Below are 26,088 nucleotides of genomic sequence, written 5' to 3' on the forward strand. Positions count from 1 at the left end.
TAATGGTTCGTTCGCGAAACGCCGTTACTTAAAACGTTCGTTTCTCCTAAACCGTACATCGGATTCAAGCGAACCACATATAAAAATGAAGCTCGTAACATGAACCATCTAATAATGACAATGGTCAAAACCTAACAGTGAGTTCACGGGTCCTGATGTTAAGAACAAAAGCAGTCTAAGGTAAATCAGGCATTACGACGGCTATGTTTACGCGATTACCAAATTTATACCACTCCAAATCAATCCAAAATCAACCCACAATCATTACTACAACCAAACTCCATCCATACTTTACTACAACAGCCCTAACATCTCAAGATTTCCAATTTATACTACTCTCAATCATGAACTAAAAGCCATACCTAAGTTCATTAACCAATAATCAAGATTTACAACTTCAAACTCATTACAATTCCAACCACACTCTAAGTATACAAGAATCATGCTTCTCATGAACCATACCAAACATAAAAACTCTAAATATACAAAAGTAGGGCTAGGGTATAAGATTATACCTTCCTTGGTGAGTAGAAGTAACTAAGGAGCTTGGAATCACCCTTGAAAATCCTTACCAAAGCTATATCTAAACAAAAACACAAGATCAAAATTTTTAAGATCTTGAAAACACTATTCACCCTCTTCTTCCATGAATTATTGGAAGATATTGTGAAGGAAATGGAAGCTTAGATTCATAGGATAGCTATATCTATGTACAAGGAACCTTGGATAATTACCTCACAATTTAACAATGCTTGGAACTTGAATTTAGATTTTCTTTTCTCTTGAAATGGAAAGGGGCCGAGAGCTTTGTTCTTGAGGAACAAAGTGAGCTTCTTGATTTTTGTGTTATGCTAATTATTGGTTGATTCCCTTTTGGCTTTGACAATTAATTAGAATATTTTTACCATGGTAACTTTTACTTGGCCTGGAATCATCCAACAAAACACTTCTCCTTGTCATGCTTATGTCACCCTTCTTATGTCATCTTCTTACACTTGTCTTCTTCTTGTTGGTGTGATGACATCATCACCCACTAACCTCTTTGATTAACCCCTAATTACTTGGCTAATGACCGCTTATCTGTTATACAGTTCGCTTAACTTTTGTTCTCGTTTATCGTTTGAGGGATCATACCCGGGATCTCATTACTTAGGTTCCCTTAAACCTTTCTCAATATTTTATATTCCTTTTATGATCCTCTCTTATAATCCTTGAATTAAAATCCTTTTAATCATGTTACCTTATACTTAATTCTTTTTGTATCTGGTGGGTTTTCGGGAAAAATCAAAGCGTTCGAATTTGGATTCTGACGATCTTTACATACACTTATATACCATATAGAGTACTAATAAGATATGAGAATACCAATAAAAGAACCCCTACATAGTGTGGCATGAAAAGTTTTCTTATTCAGCATAATCAGCAAAATCACTATTCATAAGGGTTACAAAAAAAGTTCAAAATTTTTGGGGTTATTACACAGATACTCTCCCTTTCTCTTGCACACGTATTAGGACTGAAAAACATATCAAATTTATTATAACAGTCATTGAGCCCGCTGCGCTTAGCATTTTCTTAATTATATTATATTTATTTTATTTAATTGCACTTATTTATTGTTTAAATGTATTCCAAGTTTATGAATTTTTTAATTGATTTGCCTTTGTTTAAGGAAATAGAATTTAAGAAAACATAATAAATCTAAAATTACATTGATGACAGGTGTAACCATTTGTTAAATAATGCTGTTTTTGGTGTAAATTTTTAAACCATATTTTAAAATGTTGACTTTTAATGAAAATGTTGTAGTGTGAACAGTTAACAGTGCATTAATGTTAAAATAATTTTTTTAACCTCCACCTACTACTTTGTCTGCCACGAAAGGTTACTTTCTTCCATTATTGAAACCCCTTTTCTTCCTTTATTCAAAGCTGTAACCGAAAATGGAAATTGGATCATCCAAAATTAGTTTCGTTTGTACTAACACGATTCAAAATTTTACGCATGGTAAACTGGTAAGCATTTTCAGAAATTTGATTACTTCTGTCATTTTTTTCATTTATCAATTGCTGACATATTTCCTGTGTTACCACTTTCTTGCAGGAGTTACCCAGTTCTTTTGCTTCTGAAATTGGCAGTTTCATACCGAGGAATGTTTCTGTGCATGTGAACTCTGGTAGAAGTTGGAGTGCTACCATTGATGCTAAGGTTAAGTACATCGAAGGTTTGGAAGATTTGATGGATTTTTATCTTATAAAACCATATCATCCTGTGAGACTGCATTATGATGGTAGTAGTAATTTCTTAATTGAAATATATAACCCTTATGCAATTAAAATTAATTATCATGAGGATCGTGTTATTACTGCTGGTCTTATTAATGGTTCTTCTGTGGCGAAAGAGGTGGAATCAGATATGCTTCGTTCTACATTTTACCGTAATGCAATGGATAATAGTGTTGGCCTGTATGAATTGGTGATCGAGACTAAACATCTAGCCGGTGACGAATTCGTAGCGGTAACTATATTTTTTAAATCTTATTTTGAGATTTTCATTTTACATTTTAATAAGGTTTAACTTCTTTAGGTGCTGCCAGAAAATGCATGCAGTAAAATTAATCTTCCAAAAACATGTTTCATGATAAGAATTGGATTTGAAAAGTTTTTCTGGAGTATTGATATAAAATGGAAATCTGGCTATGTCCTTTTTGGTGATTATTGGCTCCGATTTGTGAAAGCGGCATTAATCGAAGTTGGGGATACTATAGTATTCTGGCAGACGGAAAATGATTGCAGCTATGGGGTTTGTGTATATCACAGAGCAAGTATTTACCCAGAACTTTATGTATCAGGTTAAAAACATAACTATTAACATAAAAAAATGTAGTCCACAAATCCTAGTTTTTTAAAACTTTTTTGTAAAACAATTAATATTTTTGAATTTTGGATCAGGTATTTCAGAATTGCCTTTGCACTTCAGATTCCTAAAGTTTGTAACTGAATCAGCCATTATGAATAGAGAACTTGTAAGTGTTTTATATTAAGCATCATAAAATTATATAAATTAACTTAAGTGTACTAAAGTAGTACATTTTTTCAATGATAGGAACTTCCACATGTGTTTGTGAAGATATTTGGGATAACTATTAGGAGTGTGGTTAATATACTAGTCGAGGGAACTACCGCATTATATTTCACATTTTCATTTTCTGATAGTAAAATTTTTGGTTTGAAAGAACAATTCAAGAAGTTGCAAGTGCAGAAGGATTACATTATTATGTTCAATTATTTGGGGAATTCCACTTTCTCAATATCTTTGTATGATACGTACCATACTAATTGCGGACAAAATATGAGGGGAATTTTCAGTTCTGAGTTGTTTGTGGGCAAAAATAGTGAAGTACAAAGCAACAATGAGCAAATTTCAATTCCAGAAAATAGGAATATGGTTATTGAAGGTAAAAATTTCCAAAAGAAGTAAAGTCTTTTTAAATCTTAATTTTTTCCTTTTTGTAAAGAAATCATAAAGTTTTATATTTGTTTATTAGTTAATAATTTATGTTAAACATATTTCTTGCAGGTTTAGTATTGAGAAGTGAAGACAGTAATGATTCAGAAGGTAGGTTGAATTCTTTACGCCGTACAATGCACTTGTTTTTTTAGGAATTAAACCAAACAACACTTTCAGTCTGTTAAGTGGAAATTATTAAGTTAAAGTGGAAAAACTTTTTGCACTGTTGTGTACTTTTCAATATAAGTACTTTGTTAAATTATAGAACGGTAATTCTTTTATTTTATTCTGCAAAATGTAATGCAGAATATGGCTCGGCTACTCAAATTGAAGAGACTAATAAGGCTGTTGGAGATCCCCCAGGTACCTTTAAGTGTTACCAGAAGTAAAAATATGTTATAGTTTTATTTAAATTTGTATTACACAAATATTCTTAGTTGACACAAAATTACTGAATGAATATCCAGAAGGAGTAGTAGTTCATAACGAAGAAATCTTGGAGTTTCACGTTGTTCTTAAGAAATCACATATTGATCAGCAATGTCATGAGGCGGTAATTTCTTACTCTTAATATGAAACTAAATAACTTAGAATTGTTTATTCTGTATGTGTTGAAATTTCCAAATGTCAAAGGATGTTTTTAATTTCAGTATTTAGGACCTAACTTACGGAAGGTAGCGAGGAAGTGGAAAAAGAGGGTGAGAACCACGTTGTTATATGGAGATAGTCGTACTTCTGTCGAGATGCTGAAAAGAGGAAAAAAATGCAGATTTGGAATTGGTTGGGATGAATTCATAATTAACAACAAATTGGAAATAAATCAACATCTCGTCTTCAAACTTGTGGGTAAATTAAATTTCACTGTAACTTTGATTCGTGCATGAGATATTAAGTGGGTGTGAGGTCTCTTCATTAAAACTGGCTCTTTGTGGTTGCCAATAGAGGCAGAGTAATTATTTAGTATGTTTGAGGATAATTAAACAGGGTAACGTGCCTCAATATTGACTTGTTTGCATACAGTGACATGTAATTGTGCACTTTCTTCTATAAAATATTATTAAGGAATGCAATTGAAAATTAAACCCAATCACTTTGATATTCTTACTATAAATGTAAGGTTTTCATATGTAGTACCAAAACATAATCGAAAGATTTACTGGTTTTTTGCACTTAATTGATAATTTTGCAATGTAAAAAGAAGGATAACTGATACTTGTCATTATGGTTAACCGTTATAGAAGTGCCATTTGCCTAATTTGTATGATTTAATTTTTTTTACAATTTTGGATAGTACATTATAATATTATTACCGTCTTTTTTAAAGTCAGGGAATCCATGAATAATCTTTAGTGGCAGGGGTTAATTTATTGATTTTTATTTCAAATTTATTTAATAGAATTATATAGCTATTACATAAAGAAATTTGATTAATAATTTACTATTGTAATCCGGAATATAGTACAAAATGTCTTAAATGCTAAAGATAAAAATATTTAAATTAGTGAACATAACAAACTGGAACTTATAACATTCAAGTAAATAGGTATGTAAGTAAACTCAAATACCATTTCCTATTCACCACATACATTGACTAAACTGGAGAATGTAGTCATCGTCTTAGTGTAGTTGCTGTAAGCTGATTGTTCAATTAGGAAAATTAGTTATTCTCTGAAATTTCTTCTATATGAAAGGTGGATGTCGATGCCTTCATGAAGACAGAAAAATAAGAATTTTAAATCTGAATACATAAAGTAAAATTTGTAAAATAGTATTAAAGAAAGGAAAATTACCTCCGCTAGAGATTCTTCTATAGGTTTGGGCTGCTCTTCATCTGTGTCGTCGGACAAATAGTCTTTTGGTATGATGTCTTCTGCCACCACAACTGAGTTTATAGGATTAATGTTATCTTCTTTGATTGATAGTTGGAATCTATAAGTCTGGTCCTCGACTTTCTTCAAGAGCTTCTCAAGTTCGGGTCCATCATACTGCATTACAAGTATTAATATTCTTCTACGAAAAATTTATAAATAGAAACTATTAGATTATGTTATACCGGGTCGAATAGGTTATTTGCGTTTGCTTTGTATAGTTTCTGACCTGCTACATTGCCAACTTTAATTTCAACCTTTCTGGTGCCATCAATACACAATAAAGAAATTTTAAACCTACAAAAAATAATTAGTACAGTAAGATAATATAAAATTCCAAATCATAAGAATTAAATTTATTTTTGGAAGACATATTCAATATACCATTTAAGGGGGTACGGAACCTCTCTACCAATGCATTTGCAAAGTTGCAAGTTATCAACAGAATAAGTATCCTCATAGCAGGATGTGCATATGTTTCTAAACCATTGCGTAGTTTGCAGAACAGTAGACACGGTAAGATCACATAAAAACTCCTTCTGTTGATAAGGCATATAAATTTAGAACTTAGTTACGAAAAATAAATTTAAAAATTATTGCTGGTAGTATTTACCTCAGCTGAACTAAGATTGTAATTCATAATTTCTTCAACCGCAATGACCTTCAATTCTGGTTTTTTCCCTAATAAGTATTGTTGGTTCTTATAGTTTGGATCTTTCATCCTTAATGTCAAATAAAGCAATAAAATTGTTAAATACATATTTATGATTTTGTAATGTTTACATTGTTGGTGAAGTTAATTTGACATACATGTTGCGCATATCATGGACACTATGGTGGTTGCTATTAATGTGAAATGATGTTGCTCTTATGTTTGAAATATCAACATCCCCTGCATAATAATCATTGTCATTGCTAAACCAAATAATATCGTATTATGCACTGATATGTTACATTACCTTGCCACTCTGTTACTCTACCACAACCAACTATAAGAATAAGAGGTTCCTCAAACTTCTCCTTAAGAGCCTCCTCAAAGGACTCAGCAAATGTATCCCAGAAAGTTACTCTGATTGTTGTCTTCCCATCTGAAATATGAAACTTCATTTGGGTTTGGGGATTGCCTAATTTGTTTTTAAATCTTGCAAGAGTAAGCTCTGGTTCTTGAATAATACCAACTACATCTGAAAAACATTTACAAATATTAGTATATATATATATATATATATGGAAATTGAAGGTAAATTTATATAATAGGGGCAAGCTGTTTCCCTTACCGGCAAGGTATGTAGTCTGCTTGGCAAGCTGCTGGAGATCCGCAAGATCATAGAAATCAAAGACCATTTTATCAATGTAAACGTTGCTCTGTTCAAGTGGTCTAACTTTGGTATCGTTTGAAAATGCAATGTGAATTGGTTGGACTATGGGTCTAAATTTTTCATCTTCCTTATAATCTTTGACAGTAAAATTCTGGAAGGTGTATATGTCTCCTACTTCTAAGGCATGCTCAAAAACTTCAGACACTGAAGCTGGAACTTTTGCATGGATCCTGCACCTCTGTTTGGTTATTTATAAAAAAATTAGATCATATGAAATTGTAGCATAACATGGTACTTGTAAACAATTAAAATTTTACCTTGTTATCCACAAGTAGAAGGTTGAAAGATTTAAATGGTTCCCCATCTTTTGTGTAACCTCTCCATAAATTTAGAACCCTTCCCTGAACGTTCCAATCATACTTTCCCTTTCTTAGATCTTTGAAAGAGTCATTCTTCTTTGTGGCCATAGTAGATATCCTCTAGATATGCAAGTACATGTTAAGCTTTTGTTACTAATATATAGAGTAACTTGCAATGGTATTCATATTCATTTTGTTGCTTAATATTAAATTATTAAGAATGCAGTTGTCAATAAATGAAAAAAATTGATTAGATGACCAAGCATTTATTAGTTAACAGAACTTTGTATAGCCATAGCGGACAGGTTTTAGTAATTTTCTTCGTATCAATACGCAATAGTAATAAAACAATTTCTGATAATATTGCGTCATACCAAAATACATGGTACGTATTTTACACAAAAAAGGTGTCCATCACACAACATCCTTTATGTCTACAGAAGACATATATATTATATTTAATAATTTGACACCACCTACTGTAAACCAAAAGTAAGTTGTTCTAGGGGAAACTAAGATTTTTTCAATTTAGAACTTCGCTCTACGGGCTCGAATTCGCATTTAACAGCAACTTTAGTCTTTCGCCCTCATGACCTGTTTGTTGATTTTCCAGTGGGAGGACTCATCAAGGCGTTCATGCTTGGATCAGACACCTGGTGTTAAGGTTAAATTAATTATTTCATACATTATTTTCAGTTAAACAAACTGAGTTGTGAACTTTTATATGCTTACACAGATGATGGAAACTTCCCCAATTGGGGGACTTAGCTGTTCAGCAGGGTTATGAGTCCCTAAAATTTCCGGAGGATTGTCAATTTTTTTGGCTTCTGAGCTTCGATAAGTTTTCCTCCGAAGGGCATAACGTCAGGACATATTCTTTATTTGTAAATTTGTTCAGAGCAGGAGGAAATCTTTTTTCATCACCAGCCTAAAAAAATATGTACTTTGTGAGATGACATACGATTAGATATGCTACAATTTGTAGATTTTGAAGGTGATCAAAAAACCGAAATTTCAATGCAATTACTTGTAACCTGACTAAAATATTCAATCCTCATATAACTGTAAAAAGTAAAATCGTACAGGGGAATAAATGATACATCTAAGAGTAATACAAAATCATACCTCGCGGTTTTCATTCTCAAGTTCATATACATTTTTACCAAGAATTTTTTGAATTTCATCATCCGGAAATATTATAGGTAGAAAACCAGTACCATCTGAACAGACCATGCACAAACTGAACCTTCAAAATGTAGAACTGTTTTAGTACATTTATTAATAAGAAATTTTACAAATTTGGATTATGATTTGATATCTTAACTTTCGTAAAATTACCTTTTATCAGGACAGGGCAGGTTCCTCTTACATTCATTGCGCCAGTAACGACCATCTACAATGCTAACTTCTTTGTCACATTGGACATGAAAGTTCTCATACCATTTGCATTCATTTTCTATTTTCTTAATAACTACACAACATAAAACCTTCTTCTGCCAAAATAACGGACATGTTGTTGGATTTTAATCGCAGCGGGGGCATGGCAAAATACTTTTACACATATAAAATCTAAATAAAAGTATATAAATCGTGGTAAAAATATAGGGATCGAATCTAACCTTTAAAATAATTCGGAGACAAGGATCAGAGATCCTTAGCAGTTGCTCCTCAAGTGTGAAGCACTCCACCGGTATCCACCAAGAAAACGATGTTAAGGAGGAGGAAGGAGGTGGAGAGAATTGGGTTTTCCAAACTTTTTGGGTTTTTGGGGTTCTAATAAAAATAGGGTCTATAATAGTATATTAATAGGCAAAATTTTCAGAAATTTTCCCATAAATATTATTATTATTATCCCATTTATTATTCTCATTAATAATTAAAACACCTTTTAATTATTAATCCTTTTTCTAAATACTTTAGAAATAATTCTCTCTCTTGATTTAATTTCCAAAAATTAAATCCTTTAATTAATAATATTAAGAACTTTTCTTAATTAATTTATAATCAATTAAATCTCATTTAATTAATTATTAAATTTGCCAATTAATTATTTATTTCATAAATAAATAATTATTAGCCATTATTAATTAATTCCTCCACCATTAAATCATTCTCTTTTTATGGTGTGACCCTGTAGGTTCAATATTAAGCCGGTAGTAGAAATAAATAATAATAAAACTATTTTATCATTATTTATATAAATTCTCTAATTTATTAAATATGATTAATTAATTAATCATATTTATTCTACATCGTGAGGGATACTTCTCAGCATATCGCGACTATCCGGATAATATGAATTCACTGCTTAGAATACCAAGAACCTATTCAGTGAACAGTTACTGTACAATAAACTCCTTCTACCCTACAATGTCCCGATTAAATACAAGGCATGGATCTCGTGTCAAGCCTATCTAATTTAATCACTTGCTTACCATTTACTATGCATAGTTCTATGCAAATTAGAAACTCCTTTCTAATTTCATTCACTCTGGCCAGAGATTCCTGAACTAGCATAAGTGGATCAGCCTTGAACATTCGCTTCCTTCACTGGAAGGGGTAGATCCTTTATTGATCATACACTATCTTCGTGTACAAATTCCTATACCCAGTAGAGCCCTAATAATTGTCCCTGGAGACTAAGAACTAAACCAAAGCATAGTTCAGTGTACACAAGATGACTATGATGACCTCAAGTCAAAGGATACTTGTACAACTATCACTATGTGAACAACTGCTGACACGTGAGAGAACTCCATCAGTTGTTCAGCTGGGCGAGTCATGTTCAGTGAACTTATTCTATAATAAGCACCTACATACTAGCTATAGTGTCACCACACAAATGTCTATGAGAATAGACATCCTTCATAATGAAGCAAGCATAGTATGTACCGATCTTTACGGATTATTAATTACCAGTTAGTAATCCTACGACCAGGAACTATTTAAGTTTAGAGTTATCATCTTTTAGGTCTCACTATTATGATCTCATCATAATCCATAAAAAGCTTTACTCTAAACTATGGTATATCTTATTTAAACACTTAAATAGATAAAGCCCGTAATAAAAACAAAACAAGTCTTTTATTAATATCAATGAAATCAAAACAGATTACATAAAAGTTATTCCTAAATCCTAATACATGATTGGACTTAGGACATATTCCTTTCAATCTCCCACTTGTACTAAAGCCAATCACTCTGGTATCTAATACCCATCTAGTCTTTATGACGATCAAAGTGACTTTCATAAAGTAGCTTTGTGAGTGGGTCTGCTATATTGTTATGTGTGTCAACTCTATTTCAATACAACACAAGAAATGTTATCGCGCTCCCACTAACCCTTTTGTAGACGCATGGTTCATCTACGTTTTTGATAAAATCAAACTCTTTGATTGTCTCATCAAAACGAATGTTCCATCTTTCGAGAAGCTTGCTTTAAACCACATATGGTTTGCAGCAGCTTACACACTAGGTTTTCATTTCCCTTGGAAAGTAAACCATCTGGCCAATTGCCAGATTTCATAGTCGTAGTAAGCAGCAATCGCAAGCAAAATCCGAACTGATTATAACAGGGCTACAGGTAAAAGGTTTCATCAAAGTCAATCCATTGCCTTTGTTTGAATCCTTTTGCCACAAGCCTGGCCTTATAGGTCTCCACCTGGCCATCTGCTCTAATCATTCTTTCGTATACCGTATACATAGATTCCATTCCAGATTTCATGGCACTATGCCATTTCTCTAAGTCAACACTACTTATAGCCACATTATAGGTTACAGGGTCGTCATCATCAATGATCGACAACTCATTGTCATTCTCAATGACAAGGCCATATTACCTCTCAGGTTGGCGAGACACTCTCCCTGATCTATGAATGGGCTGTTCCACAAAAGGTTGTTCAGTCAGAACATGTGTTTCCACTTGAACCGTAGTAGTTTGTGCTTCTTGAACTTCATCAAGTTCAATTTTGCTCCCACTGTTTCCTTCAAGGATAAACTCCTTTTCCAAGAAGGTAGCATGTCTGGAGACAAACACCCGATGATCGGTGCAAAAGTAATACCCTAAAGTCTCTTTAGGATATCCCACAAAACTACATTTTACGGATCGATATTCCAGCTTATCTGGGTCAACTTTCTTGACATAAGCTGGACATCCCCAAATCTTAACGTGTTTAAGACTCGGTTTCCTTTCTTTTCATATCTCATACGAAGTTTGAGGAACAGATTTTGGAAGGCACCTTATTCAGTAAATATGCTGAGGTTTCCAATGCATAACCTCATAGGAATACTGGAAGATTTGCATAGCTCATCATGGACCGAACTATGTCTAACAAATTTCGATTTCTTCTTTCAGATACCAGTCTGGAGGAGTCCACTGGGAGACTATACCATTTACTTTGAGATAATCTAGAAACACTCCATTAAAGTATTCACCACCTCGATCTAATCGAAGAATTATAATACTATGTTTGGTTTGTTTCTCCACTTCATACTTATACTCTTTGAACTTTTCAAAGGCCTCAGACTTGTGTTTCATCAAACACATATCCGAATCTAGATCTATTATCCATGAAAGTAATGAAGTATGAAAATCCACCCATGGCTTGCGTAGACATTGGTCCACATACATCTGTGTGTACCAATCCTAGCAAATTTGCAGTCCTCTCTCCATGTCTACTAAATGGAGACTGCAATGCCACAATGAAGTGAGATTTTCATCATCCCTTTTCTTTTATTAGTTTATTCAATCTGAAGTAAATTATGTCACATATATACAGACCATTATTTAAAGTACCACGTCCATAAAGAATATTATCTCTAAGAATAGAACATTCATTATTCTCAATAATAAATGAAAATCCAGCCAAGTCTAACATGGGAATAATATTCCTCACAATCGAGGGAACAAAATAACAATTATTTAAAACAATAGTCTTGCCCGTAGGCATATGTAAATGAAATGATTCTACATCTTCAGCAGCAACTCTTGCTCCATTGCCCATCAGTAGAATCACCTCCTCTTCCTCAAGAGTCCTACTTCTCCTTGGTCCCTGCAACAAATTGCAGATTTGAGAACCACAGGCGGTATCTAATACCCAAGTAGAAATTTCATTTAATGACATATTCACTTCTATCATGAACATACCTGAATCAGAAGCGGCAGTCTCACTACCCTTCTTCTTCTTCAATTCTGCAAGGTAAACCTTGCAGTTCCTCTTCCAGTGCCCCACCTTGTTACAGTGAAAGCAAACAATTTTGCTCTTGGGGTCTTTTTTGAGTAAAACAAGCAGTCTGCACAGCTTCAACCCAAAAATAGGTTGGTAACTTTACCTCATCAAGCATAGTTCGTGCAGCTTCAATGAGAGTTCTATTCCTTCTTTCAACAACTCCATTTTGCTGTGGAGTTCCAGGAGCAGAGAATTCCTGCTTGATTCCTTGGTCTTTGCAGAACTCTTCCATAATCAAATTCTTGAACTCAGTGCCATTATCACTTCTTATGATTTTCACAGAGTCTTTAACCACTTTATCCAGTTGTTTGACATGATCAATCAAGATAGATGCAGTTTCACTTTTTGTGTGCAAGAAATACACCCATGTGTATCTGTGAACTCATCCACTATGACCATAGCATATTTCTTCTTTGCAATAGACATGACATTTACTGAACCAAATAGATCAACATGTAGTAGGTGATAAGGCTCAAGAATTGAAGATTCAGTCTTGCTCTTGAATGAAGATTTTCTTTGTTTTACCTTTTGACAGGAATCACAAAGGCCATCAGGAGCAAATACTGATTTTGGCAAACCTCTCACAAGATCTTTCTTGACTAGTTCATTTATATTGTTGAAATTTAAATGAGAGATTTTCTTGTGCCAATTCCAGCTTTCTTCAATTGATGCTCTACTTAACAGACTGATTGTAGAACCATCAGTACTTGTTAAAAGCTTGGCTTCATAAATGTTTCCATGCCTGTATCCTTTCAGAACAACTTTTCCTGTAGATTTGCTTACAACTTCACAGTGTTTTTCAAAGAAATCTACATGATAACCTCTGTCACTGATTTGACTAACACTAAGCAAATTGTGTTTAAGTCCTGAGACTAGAGCTACTTTTTCAATGATGACATTCCCCAGATTGATATTGCCATATCCCAAAGTTTTTCCCATGTTGCCATCTCCATAAGAAACACTTGGGCCAGCTTTCTGCACAAAGTCTGATAGCAGGGCTTTATTTCCAGTCATATGTCCTGAACATCCACTGTCCAGAACTAGGATGTTTTTCCTGTTGCCCTGCAATCACAAAGACCACTAATGATTAGTTTTAAGGACCCAGACTTGCTTGGATCCTTTGGCATTATTAAGTTTGTTAACATTTGCAGCGGATTTAGCATCAGAGTTTATGTTAACATTTTTCTTATCAGCATTTACACTATCAGACTTTGCATCAGAACTTATACTACAAGGAATAATGCTAACTTTCTTTAAAGAAGGTTTTATTTGATAATAATCATAGTACAAACTATGATATTCCTTACAAGTATAAATGGAATGCCATAAACTACCACAATGAAAACAAGGATTTTGTGGTCTATATCTAACAGACTGACTCTTAACTCCTGACTTTGAAGGTAAGGAGTTTATGTTCTTATTTTTCCTGCAAAAAGAAGCCAGATGGTTAGAATTTCCACAGTTATAACATTTCTTTCTAGGAGCATTAGGAACAGGCTTATAATCATTATTTTTATTCATACCTTCCTTTCCATTCCTATTTTTCCTAGGGAGCTTTACCTTGTTTACATTCTTAACATCTTTCAGCTTATGCTTAAGATGCTTCTTTGTCATTAAGCCTATGTTAACTTCAGTTGGCTTATCCTGTTTTGGTTTGTCAGAAGTTAATTTCTCTTTAACTTCTGATTTATCAATATAAGACTTTACAGCTACAAACTTAACATGATTTATCTTTGGCTTTTGTTTAACAACTATAGGCTCAATTTCTACAGTTCCCTTATCATTCTTATCATCTCCATAACCTAAGCCTTTTTTACAGTTTCCACTACTTAACAAATTCTGAGTTGTTCTACCAGATTTAGTCCAAGTCCTAATAATCTCTCTTTCCTTTTCTAACTCAGTTTTTAGAGATTCATTTATTTTAAGTACTTCATCCCTAACATAAAAGGCATCATCTCTATCTTTCTGAGTTTGATGGAACATGACTAACTCTTTTTCTAAATAATCATTCCTCTTTTTATAAGCAAGATTTTCAGAAGTTAAACTTTCACATGTTAAAGTTTGATCTCTATAACTAATGAACATGGTTTTAAGATATATTCTCAACTCAGAAATATCATCAGTATGAAAGGCATAAGTAGTTTGAGGTACCTTTAACGCAACATTATCAGAACTGCTATCAGCATTTGCCATCAAGGCATAGTTCACCTCACTTTCAGAATCTGAAGTGTCTGTCCAGCTTTTTTTCTTTGTGACAAGAGCCTTGCATTTGTCACTCTTCAATTTCTTGCAATCAGGAGATATGTGGCCTTTCTCACCACAGTTGTAGCACTTGACATTTGAGTAATCTCCTCTGTCAGACTTTCCTCCTTTGCCTTCAGATTTTCTGAAACCCTTCTTATCAGAACTTGCACCTTTCCTGGAAAATTTCTTTCCCTTTCTGAATTTCCTGTATGCAATCCTTGTGATTCCTTTCACCATAAGAGCACACAGCTTCATCATCTCTTTATCATCATCTATCTCAGGTAAGCTTTCAGTTTCTGAGTCATCATCACTATCAGAACTTGATGACTCAGTATTAGACTTTATGATGAGAGCTTTTCCTTTGCATTTTCTAGAGGCAGCTGCTTTGGGGGATTCCCCCTCAGCCTTTAGAGCAACTGTCCTTGAATTTCTTCCATTCCTCTTGCTTCTTTGTTCCATCTCAAGTTCATGAGTCTTGACCATCCCATAAATTTCATCAAGAGTTGTTTCTTCAAGATTATAGTTGTCTCTTATAGTGGTGGCCTTCAAATCCCAACTTTCAGGAAGAGCTAACAGGAATTTAAGATTTAAATCTTCAAGATCATATTCCTTGTCAACTAGTGACAAATCATTCAAGAGTTTGACAAATCTGTCATATAAACCAATCAATGACTCATCAGGTTTTGAGTCAAAGTGCTCATACTCTTGAATGAGTATAGTCTTCCTGTTCTTCTTAATTGAATAAGTTCCCTGGATTCTTGTCTCCAAGGCATCCCATATCTCTTTTGCAGTCTTGCAGTTAATTACCCTATCTGACATGACATTATCAATGGCACTATGCAGCAAGTGTCGTACCTTAGCATCCTTAGCAATCGATGAGATATCTTCAGCAGTGTAATTACTATTCTCCTTTGGAACAGACTTTGATGGTTCACCTGCAACTACAACAGAGAGTTTGGTTGGCTTGTGTGGTCCTTCATTGATTATGTCCAGGTATTCTGGATCTGTAGCTTCCGGAAATATAGACATCCTCACCTTCCATATGGGATATTCAGATGGTTTCAGTATGGGAACTCTAATAGTCTCATATCGATTATGGATTTGAGTCTTTGGAGGTTCTTCAGTTTTGGTGGGCTTGGTTGGAGTTTGTTCTTCTTCAGACATGATTGTTTTTGGATCTTAAAATGTTTGTGTGTTAACAGACCTACTCTGATACCACTTGTTAGGTCTCACACACTGTAGAAGGGGGTTGAATACAGTGTTTATCATAATTAAATCGAATACAAGAACACAAAAAACAGATTTTATTTAACACAATAAACTCTGTTACAATATGGAACTGTCCTCTCTCAGTGATGAACAACTTATCATGAGAGCTGCTAGGGTTACAATAAATAATAACTTCGATTATGATAACACACATAGTGTAAACCCTATGTCTGTGTTTATATACTACACAGTTACAAGATAAATTCTAATTGATATGGAATATAATTCTGCTTCCTAGAATATATCAACTAGTTATCTTTTCTTCCAAGTATTCTATTCTTCATAGAATTCCTTCTTCATGCATATCTCTTCTTGCATTTGTCTTGATCTTCTTTCCTTTCAATCAGTCGCCTTCCTTATTCTAGAAAGTCTCCTTAAGTCCTGATATTATCTTCTAATAAATAATCTCCTGATAACTTAAGTTCTAACAACTTAAGTTCTGACTTCAGTATAAGTACTGATTTTCAGTTAAGTACTGATTTGTCCTGTTAAGTAAGATCTGAAAACTAAACACAAATCATATTAGTCATGACATTAACAAATATATCTAACACATTCTATAACAGCTCTTCACCGTGAAAGTACCCTTCTCTTCCGGCAGCCAATACCATGAGTCCTGACTGTCAATCATAGGAATTGGGATACGCTGAATAAGTGCAACATCCCTAGGACAAAACAGATCATTCAAAAGATCAATATCCCGGCTTTTTCCTCCCACATTCATCAAACTACTAACCTTGATATCACCCAGCTAATTACAATCTAATGACTGCAAGAATCCATTTATTGCATCCGGAAGCCATGATATATGCCATACAGTCGTAGTCTCCACATTTCCAATCTTTCTACGTGCACCAGATTTAACTATTGCTAAAGCTTGATAAATACCACGCCATACATAACTCAGATTATTTCCAAGCTCAGCCATCATCACATTAGTATTCGGGTAATATCTGGCCTTCATTATTGCACTCACCAACGGGTTTGCATCCACAAGAAGACGCCATCCTTGTTTCGCTAACATGGCCATATTCACATTTTTTAACTCCTTCAACCCTAGTTCTCCAAACTCTTTAGGCACACATAGACACTTCCACAAATACCATTTTATCCCTTTTACCTCCTACTCCATAGAAATGCATTCATCTTCTTTTCAACCTAATCACAAATGACATCAGGTATTAGAAAGAGGCTCATCCAAAAGTTTGGCGTACTCCGTGCAACTGATTTAAGCAAAGTTAACTTTCCAGCCCTAGACAAATCCATATTACACCACGCCTATAACTTACTATGAATTTTATCCCCAATAAAACCAAACACTTCCTTCTTTCTCTTACCGATATGCATGGGCATGCCTAAATATTTCCCCGGATTTCCTCTGTCATGCACCTGCAAACAAGCACAGATTGTAACACCCCCAAATCCGGGGTCGGGGATTCGGGTTGTCACGAGTTCCATTTCCCTTATCAATACTTAATCTTAACAGTCAACCAACTACTGCGTACTGTGACCCCACAATATACACACACACACCACAAGTTATAGTCTCAGAGATGAATACCAAAAATAACACAAGTCATTTTGTTCCACAATTATAAGCCATTACACCGCAAAAGGGTTTCTGAATGAATTACATATTCCTTGCCATTATTACAATTCATATAGATACATAAGTCTGGTGCATCAAAAGTTGAAAGCCTAGCCTATTGGTAATTCCTACCTCAGCTACGGCGGCATCAACGCTTGCAGAAAACTGCGGAACGTTTCCTAACCGCTTGCGAATTGGAAGCTTGGTCCTGTTCATCTTTTCTATCTGTTATTGTGTGATGAAAGAAGAAAGCAAGGGTGAGCAACAAGCCCACCAAAATAATACGTATAATGATTAACAATATATATGAGCATTCTTGTAGCACTCATGAAAGTCTTGGTCAAGAAGAATTGAACCAAGTTTGACCTCTTAATGCGACCAAGTCGCAAAATATTTAGTATATATGTATATATACTTTTCAAAATCTTGGAAGTCCTCTTCCATGTATAATATACACAGAGTTCCAGTTTATAACTGTATAAAATGTTGTTGCAAGGTGATCTCATATATCTAACCTTGTCTCAACATTTTTATGAAAATCTTTGACATGCATAAGATAATCATTTACTAGATATAAGTTTAAAAGATGAAGTTACAAGATACTCCAATATACTTATATCTTTTCCGAATACTACTTGAACTACCACCGTTCAAGTTATAATTAGTTTCAAAAGTCCATCACATAGATGAGACTACAAGATAAGACCTGAATAAATTCAATCTTGGAAATATCATTCAAAAGAGATGAAGTTACGAGATACTTCATTTGATGGAAACATCATTATAACTGTTTGACCCTGTCAATGCTTCGACAATCACCCATCCGTAGCCTTTCGATCGAAATGCGCCGGGTAGTGTTACAGAAATATCCTAACAGGATGATGAACTCATTACGGGAGTTTGCCGCGCCAGGAAGACCACTTACGATGATCAATCGCAGTAGTGCAACCCCGCCATTTTCTACATGTAGAGGAGAACAGTCGGATTTACTTGTCAACCGAACACTAGACTCCTAAGGAATGGACCCTCTTAGCGGAACTTCCGGGCCATTTGGGCCAATATAATAAGGTTGGGTCGGCGCCACTCGACCACTTATGCCACTCCTAGTGTAGATGAAATCCATGACTCTGAAACGTAAAGCTCGTCCCCCCTTTCCCAAGTAGAAACTTGTTGATATGGCTCCACCAAGAAGTCGTATCTAGTTGGAAAGGAAAACTCATTGATATTTCCCAGGAGGTGCCTGTTAATGGATTAACTTGTTCCAAGAATTTTAGTTCCCGGGTGTTGGGTAAGTAATCAAAAACTCTTTTATCAAAACAACAATCTTATTGCGAATATAAAATACGCCACAGAGCCGGATCCCTCAGGTTTTGAGCGAGTATTTAAATCCCCTTCGAAAGGAGGATATTAAATATAAAAATGAGTTTTGGGATCCGCACTAACTTTTAAAAATCATTTTGAAGACTCGAATATAATTTTAAGAATGTTTGGAGTAATGCTGATTTAATAAAATAAATCAGTCCCGATATATTAGAAAATATCTGAATATTATTATTTAAATAATATTCCTATAAAGGATAATCTTTATAAAAATAATTGAAGTAGAAGTTTTAAAACTCATACTTGAAATGAATAATAAATAACCAAAGATATACTTATACGAAAGTACGATCTTTATTTGAATAATCGAAAATAAGTTTAATTATCGAAACATTATTCTTTAATAAAATAAAGAATATTATTTATTAAATAAGTGAAGTCATAAGTCCTCTAATGAATATTCAAAATAATATTCATTAAATAAAATAAAGCGGAGTCATAAGTCCTCGAATGAATATTCAAAATAATATTCATTAAATAAAATAAAGTTATCGAATAAACCTTATTCGATTAATAGTTTTGAAAACTATTTATATATATATATATATATAAATATATATATATATAATATACTCGGGAACATCGTCTCCTGGTTTAGAAAATGTTCACCTTTGGATCCCCTATACCAAGGGTATACGCAACTACTGCTTATCTCTAACATAGGTATTATGCAACTTATAAGCATTTGAATCAACAATTAGATATCAAGATTACGAAACAGGCATGCATATAAACCATATCAGCATGCTTCAATATATCGCAAGATTTGCTAATAACCATCATGCATCTATCACAAGATAATGCATATACATATATACATCACAACAACAGTATAACGGGTAGAAAACTTGCCTGAGCGACTGGGGGTGATAAAAGGCCTGGGACGAGTCTGGTAACCTATAAACATCATATAAGTTGGAATTAAACCAAAGTCGCTTAAGAATCTACACTTTAACCAATTAGACCCTATCATTCGCTTTTGCGCTTAACGATTCACTTAAGTCGCTCGAGTACCCTTGGCTCCACCATTTTTAATAAATTAACCATTAAGAATTTTAAGGCGATTCTTTTGCATGTACCCTACCAACTGCCTAACCCACTTTACATAATTGTTTCATACTCCAATTAGTCATTTAAGGGCCTTAACCAAGGTTTCAAAGTAAGGCGAGGGGTAATTGTTCGTTCGCGAAATGTCGTTACTTAAAACGGTCGTTTCTCCTAAACCGTACATCGGATTCAAGCGAACCACATATAAAAACGAAGCTCGTAACATGAAATATCTAATCATGACAATAGTCAAAACCTAACAGTGAGTTCACGGGTCCTGATGTTAAGAACAAAAGCAGTCTAAGGTAAATCAGGCATTACGACGGCTATGTTTACGCGATTACCAAATTTATACCACTCCAAAACAATCCACAATCAACCCACAATCATTACTACAACCAAACTCCATCCATACTTTACTAAACAGCCCCAACATCTCAAGATTTCAAATTTATACTACTCTCAATCATGAACTAAAAGCTATACCTAAGTTCATTAACCAATAATCAAGATTTACAACTTCAAACTCATTATAATTCCAACCACACTCTAAGTATACAAGAATCATGCTTCTCATAAACCATACCAAACATAAAAACTCTAAATATACAAAAGTAGGGCTAGGGTATGAGATTATACCTTCCTTGGTGAGTAGAAGTAACTAAGGAGCTTGGAATCACCCTTGAAAATCCTTACCAAAGCTATATCTAAACAAAAACACAAGATCAAAATTTTTAAGATCTTGAAAACACTATTCACCCTCTTCTTCCATGAATTATTGGAAGAGATTGTGAAGGAAATGGAACTTAGATTCATAAGATAGCTAAATCTATGTACAAGGAACCTTGGATAATTACCTCACAATTTAACAATACTTGGAACTTGAATTTGGATTTTCTTTTCTCTTGAAATGGAAAGGGGCCGAGAGCTTTGTTCTTGAGGAACAAAGTGAGCTTCTTGATTTTTGTGTTATGCTAATTGTTGGTTGATTCCCTTTTGGCTTTGACAATTAATTAGATTATTTTTACCGTGGTAACTTTTACTTGGCCTAGAATTATCCAACAAAACACTTCTCCTTGTCATGTTTATGTCACCCTTCTTATGTCATCTTCTTACACTTGTCTTCTTCTTGTTGGTGTGATGCATCATCACCCACTAACCTCTTTTATTAACCCCTAATTACTTGGCTAATAACCGCTAATCTGTTATACGGTTCACTTAACTTTCGTTCTCGTTTATCGTTTGTGGGATCATACCCGGGATCTCATTACTTAGGTTCCCTTAAACCTTTCTCAATATTTTATATTCCTTTTATGATCCTCTCTTATAATCCTTGAATTAAAATACTTTTAATCATGTTACCTTATACTTAATTCTTTCTGTATCTGGTGGGTTTTCGGGAAAAATCAAAGCGTTCGAATTTGGATTCTGACGATCTTTATATACACTTATATACCATATAAAGTACTAATAAGATCTCAGAATATCAATAAAAGAACCCCTATATAGTGTGGCATGAAAAGTTTTCTTATTCAGCATAATCAACAAAATCACTATTCATAAGGGTTACAAAAAAAGTTCAAAATTTTAGGGATTATTACAGTCTCCCCTCCTTAAAAGGATTCTGTCCCGGAATCAGATAGAAAACAATTGGGGGTACTTTTCTAGCATTGCGCTCTCTAGTTCCCAAGTTGATTCCTCCACATCATGATTCTGCCATAGCACTCTAACTAGCTTGATCACTTTGTTCCGAAGCACCTGTTCCTTCTTATCCATAATCTTTACTGGTTTCTCCACGTAAGTCAGATCTGGTTGCATATCCACCTGCTCGTACTCCACTATGTGTCTGGCATCCTGATGATACTTTTTTAGCATTGACACATGGAACACATTATGAACTTGTTGTAGGTTCGGGGGTAAGGCTAGCTCGTAAGCTAACTTCCCAATCCGTCTTAGAATCTCAAAAGGTCCAATGTATCTTGGGCTTAGTTTCCCTTTCTTTCTGAACCTCATTAATCTCTTCCAAGGGGATACTTTTAGCAGTACTAAGTCCCCTACTTCATACTCCTTGTCCTTTCGGGCTAGGTCTGCATACTTCTTCTATCTGTCTTGGGCTGCTACCAGCCGTCCTCTGATTAGATATATTATATCCTTGGTCCTTTGGACTACTGCGGGTCCGAGCATCTTGCGCTCTACAACTTCACCCCAACATGAGGGAGATCAACATTGTCTTCCCTCAAGGATCTCATAAGGCGATATCTTGATACTGACATACGATCTATTATCGTGAGAAAATTCAATCCGTGCTAAGTGACCATTCCAAATTCTTTCAAGTCTATTGCATAGACTCTCATCATAGCTTATAGCATTATAGCCTTTGCTTCTCAATACCCATTCTTTTCCAGTTCGTAATCGTTACTATCTTCTGTTCCTAATATTATACTGGTTATACTTTTGCTCGTTAGCATTCTATAACCTTAATACCCACGTCAACCTTAGTATCATGAACGTGTTAGATTCGGAATACCACCGCACCGATACTACTCCTTTCTAGCTGCTTCTAGCTTTGACAGCTTGATCCATCGTATAGACGTAAAAGAATTTACTGAGAGATCACTATGATCATGAAGACTTGTTATATCGCATAGTTAGTATAGAAGGTGGCCAGCCTTTAGTACTTAACAAGCAATTAAACAACATGTGGTATCCTACTAGGCTTCTATCACACAGATAGGTAGTCATTCGGCAATACCTCCCCTTCTGGAAGGGTTGTTCTTCTCAGCTTACATGAAATGAAAAGGAGAGAAAAGAACGAATTGAAGAGAATTGTATATATATAAAAAAAATATATTGCCAAAAAATATCTGGCTTGGAATCTAACTCTGAACTATAGAGGTTTATCACAGGAGAACAAAACATATATGTATATAAATCAATATTAAGTATAATAGCATCGCATTTCACATGCCTAAATATTTTTGCTATTCTGTCCATTATTCTATGGACCCATGCTCTTGCTCGAGCTTATACACAATCACCTTTGAAACTCCCTTGACATCGAAAATCGAATCTGGGATTTCATTCTAGACATCATCGTTATTAGAATTCTATGCTTGCATCGCAACCTTCCTCGTATAGTAATACGACTCTCTATTCGTAAGAAGGAATAAGTATTCAATAGGTAGATGATCTACTTAATTAGTCTATTTAATGATAACTTATACACCACCACGACCCGATTAGTGGTACTCAATCTCAACATCCATTCCAATACAACTCTCACGATTGTAAATAATCGGCTCATTACTCGCAGAATCATTCCTGAATTACTATGGTCCACCGTTGACCTACTGTAGTCATTCATTTTCCTCGGAATCTTAATATCTAATCATACGGAGTCCATAACTGCCGTATCAAAATCTTTTAAGGAGTTAACATAATCACCATTCATGATTCATGAAGAACACTCCAGATTCTGACTTACATTCATGACATGGAGAAGATAAAATTGCAGAAGAGTTTCAATCAAAGCAACGATAGCAGGTTAATACCATTCTTAATCATATGCCTTCAATAGAAGACTTAACTCAAAGGTTCGTTTAGTCCTTTTTAAAACATGATCCTGGCGTATTCTCAAGGTAGGACCTTCTAAGATAGATAGCCCTCTCACGACGATTACATGAATTAAATCTTTACCAAACTACTATTACGGTTGAGTATCGCACAATCATCAGAAGGAATGTCAATCTTTCACACCATAATACAACCTTCACGGCTTCAAACTTCATCACTGTATTCCTCTGGCATGAGCGCCTATAATTTCTCTCTTACCCTTAGAGTGTCGGCCACCTCATTGGCCTTTCCTGATAGTAATAGTTCCTAATAATCATTGTCTTTTGAACGATCTCCAACTAAATTTTCTACCTCATTTCCAATCACTGCTTGTGCGAAAATGCTCTTCCTTACGCTTTGGTGAGAAAAATATCACCATTTTTCCAAAAGTTATTGCCTCGGTCTTTAGAGGTTAACATTGTCACGACTGACTTTCGATCATACATAGGACGTCTCTCATCTTGGGTCCTACTTGTTTTCACCAATCTCGACCTTCATTGGGCCGATCTATAGTTTCTTATGGTTTAATACATGCCCACCTGGCATTATTATTATTACGTCATATTTCCTTTATTAGAATTTCTATTCTTGAGAACTTTGAATATTACCTTTCTCCTTGTAAAACCTCTAAGGCTATCTTTAAATCCTTCCTCCTGTATTCCCTAGATACAGGGCATATCAAAATACCATTTACTAATACTAGAACCATTGTTTATGTACTTCTGAAAACTTTCTCCACTGATCTTTGAAGGTTGTTGTTGCCTTAATCCTTCATTCCGTATTACCCAAACTCATAATGTCCCTATTAAGGGTGAAATGTCAACCTTTATGCATTCCCCCATGGTTCATCTCAAGTTATTGAGGTTATATCCTTAATTCCACCTTTAAAAAGGTACTTACATCCTTCCATGGATAAATCAAGTCATATATCCCTGATAAGGGTATCTTATTCAATCATTTCCACCTCGATATTCTATACCAAATTTCATAATAGTATCCTTATCCAAAATGTGGTCAATCCATATGGCCTCCAAAAGACAATAACGGTTATCCACTTTTCTTGCCTGATTCGGTAATGATAACAGGGATGTTCTGGAAGATATTGGTCGTGTTCAACGTGAACTTCTTCTTAATAATTCCTCATTTATTTTTGTTGTTTATCCCAACAGTCATCTCAATGTTGGGATATCTTTCATACCTGGCGTCTCCCTTTCTGGGTATCCTGCCACCGGTTTTACACTTCACGTTCTTGAAGGTCACTTCCTTCATCCAATTTTTCCTAATTTCTTACTTTCTTGTCTCCTCAGTCCATCCGCGTCTCATTATTTATTCTTCGAACTATCTCAAGTTTTCCCCGAATCCTCCCAACTTAAAGGGGATAAAATATATGTGTCCCTCATGCCTTCATCCATCAGCTTTAACTCATGGTTAATCACTCTCATCCTGACGATTACATACTTTTCTATTTTTATTGATACGAGTCTTTAGGGTTTCCTCATACCGAACTCCCTTATCATTCCTCAAACTCTATTGCCTTTATTATCCTTTCTATTACAATCATTTCATGAACCCACTAATCATTGACTTCAAACATCATCTCGTTCTGGGATTTATGTCTTCAGAACGAATCTTGACAACTTTTACAACCTAGATTCATAATTCATCATACTCGTCCGCCTTTGTTCTGGCTCTAAAGCTTTTACACTATCTCCATAACCTTGGGAATTACTTTCCTGAAAACAATTGACTGAACTTTAATCAGTTTATTCTAACCTCTGGCTCCGTGACTTTCTTGGTCTTTCACCAGCGGGTGGCCTCTCTCTTAGGAAGGTAGGTGACAAAAATAGTCTTTTGTGCTTCGTCAATCATTTAGAATCTCAAATGATTCCTCTATTTCTTTTAACCGAGCTCTCGCCTCGACTGGGTCAGCTTGTTCCTTGGAACTCTGAGAGTTTAGCGACTTAAAGGTCGTGAAAGAATTTCCGACCGCATTGTTTCCTCAAGGTGGTGGTTGGGAATAAAAGTATAAGTTTTGTTTAGGCAGGTCCATGAATTGCCCCATAGGAGTACCGACTGGGTTCTCCCTATCTTGCTCGACTTTTGTTTTCTCATTATGAAATGTTTCCTCCTCCTCATAATTGGGGTCATCCTACATGTTTTAAATCATCATTTTCCACTTCATTATGTTTTGGGTTCCTTATATCTTAATTGTGACCTCCCTGATTATCACATTCAAGGTTTGCCCCAAATCTTATTCTTCGTGGGGGCATAATGCTTGGAAAATTTTTGGGAATCTCTTTATATTTGTCTTACTTACTTTGCTTAATCATTTCCCTCATTCAGTCCTTACATAATCGCAAATTATGAATTCTCAAGTTCTATAAACTCCATGACACTCTTAAGTGCTAATAGTACAATTAACAATATGAACTTATCACAAACATCTGAACTGAAAGGAACGAATATATACATAACCATTTGTTCGAGGGTACAACAACTGAACACATGAAAGAGAATTACATCATTTGGCCTGATCGCTTCCATCCCAAAAGTACTACCACAGATAATCATCTAGTCATTAAAAACTAATCATTCATAACTTAGGCTAATCCTCCAAAAGTGGTGCTGCATATAATCCTTGTCTGATTGCCCAGACCCTGCACA

At 34.7% G+C, this 26,088-nt stretch overlaps 2 protein-coding genes across 2 annotated transcripts; one reads left to right on the forward strand and one right to left on the reverse strand.

Moving 5' to 3' along the window:
* The first annotated feature begins 2,602 nt into the window (after positions 1 to 2,602).
* On the forward strand, positions 2,603 to 4,491 carry LOC141711022 (uncharacterized). Its single transcript, XM_074513484.1, has 7 exons — positions 2,603 to 2,851; positions 2,952 to 3,025; positions 3,106 to 3,457; positions 3,580 to 3,618; positions 3,817 to 3,873; positions 3,978 to 4,063; positions 4,161 to 4,491. The coding sequence occupies exons 1-7, from the start codon at positions 2,638 to 2,640 to the stop codon at positions 4,392 to 4,394; spliced, it is 1,056 nt and encodes a 351-aa protein (XP_074369585.1). The 5' UTR covers positions 2,603 to 2,637; the 3' UTR covers positions 4,395 to 4,491.
* Positions 4,492 to 5,557: 1,066 nt separating this feature from the next.
* Positions 5,558 to 6,554, reverse strand: LOC141714928 (uncharacterized). The gene is made up of 4 exons (XM_074518423.1): positions 6,189 to 6,554; positions 5,992 to 6,100; positions 5,763 to 5,917; positions 5,558 to 5,675 (listed from the first exon to the last, which is right to left on the reverse strand). Exons 1-4 carry the CDS (start codon positions 6,197 to 6,199, stop codon positions 5,558 to 5,560), a joined length of 393 nt encoding a protein of 130 aa, XP_074374524.1. The 5' UTR covers positions 6,200 to 6,554.
* Positions 6,555 to 26,088: the final 19,534 nt, after the last annotated feature.

The sequence above is a fragment of the Apium graveolens genome, chromosome 3 (assembly GCF_009905375.1).
Source record: "Apium graveolens cultivar Ventura chromosome 3, ASM990537v1, whole genome shotgun sequence".
Lineage (NCBI taxonomy): Eukaryota > Viridiplantae > Streptophyta > Magnoliopsida > Apiales > Apiaceae > Apium > Apium graveolens.

Bases quoted from the DNA above. Each gene is read 5' to 3' on its own strand.
- LOC141711022 (XM_074513484.1), top strand. From the start codon at position 2,638: ATGATAAGAATTGGATTTGAAAAGTTTTTCTGGAGTATTGATATAAAA. The intron at 3,458-3,579 runs GTAAAAATTTCC...TATTTCTTGCAG, and splicing joins TAGGAATATGGTTATTGAAG to GTTTAGTATTGAGAAGTGAA. The intron at 4,064-4,160 runs GTAATTTCTTAC...TTTTAATTTCAG, and splicing joins ATCAGCAATGTCATGAGGCG to TATTTAGGACCTAACTTACG.
- LOC141714928 (XM_074518423.1), bottom strand. The intron at 5,918-5,991 runs GTAAATACTACC...CCTTATCAACAG, and splicing joins ACAATCTTAGTTCAGCTGAG to AAGGAGTTTTTATGTGATCT. The intron at 5,676-5,762 runs GTATATTGAATA...TATTTTTTGTAG, and splicing joins GTTCCGTACCCCCTTAAATG to GTTTAAAATTTCTTTATTGT.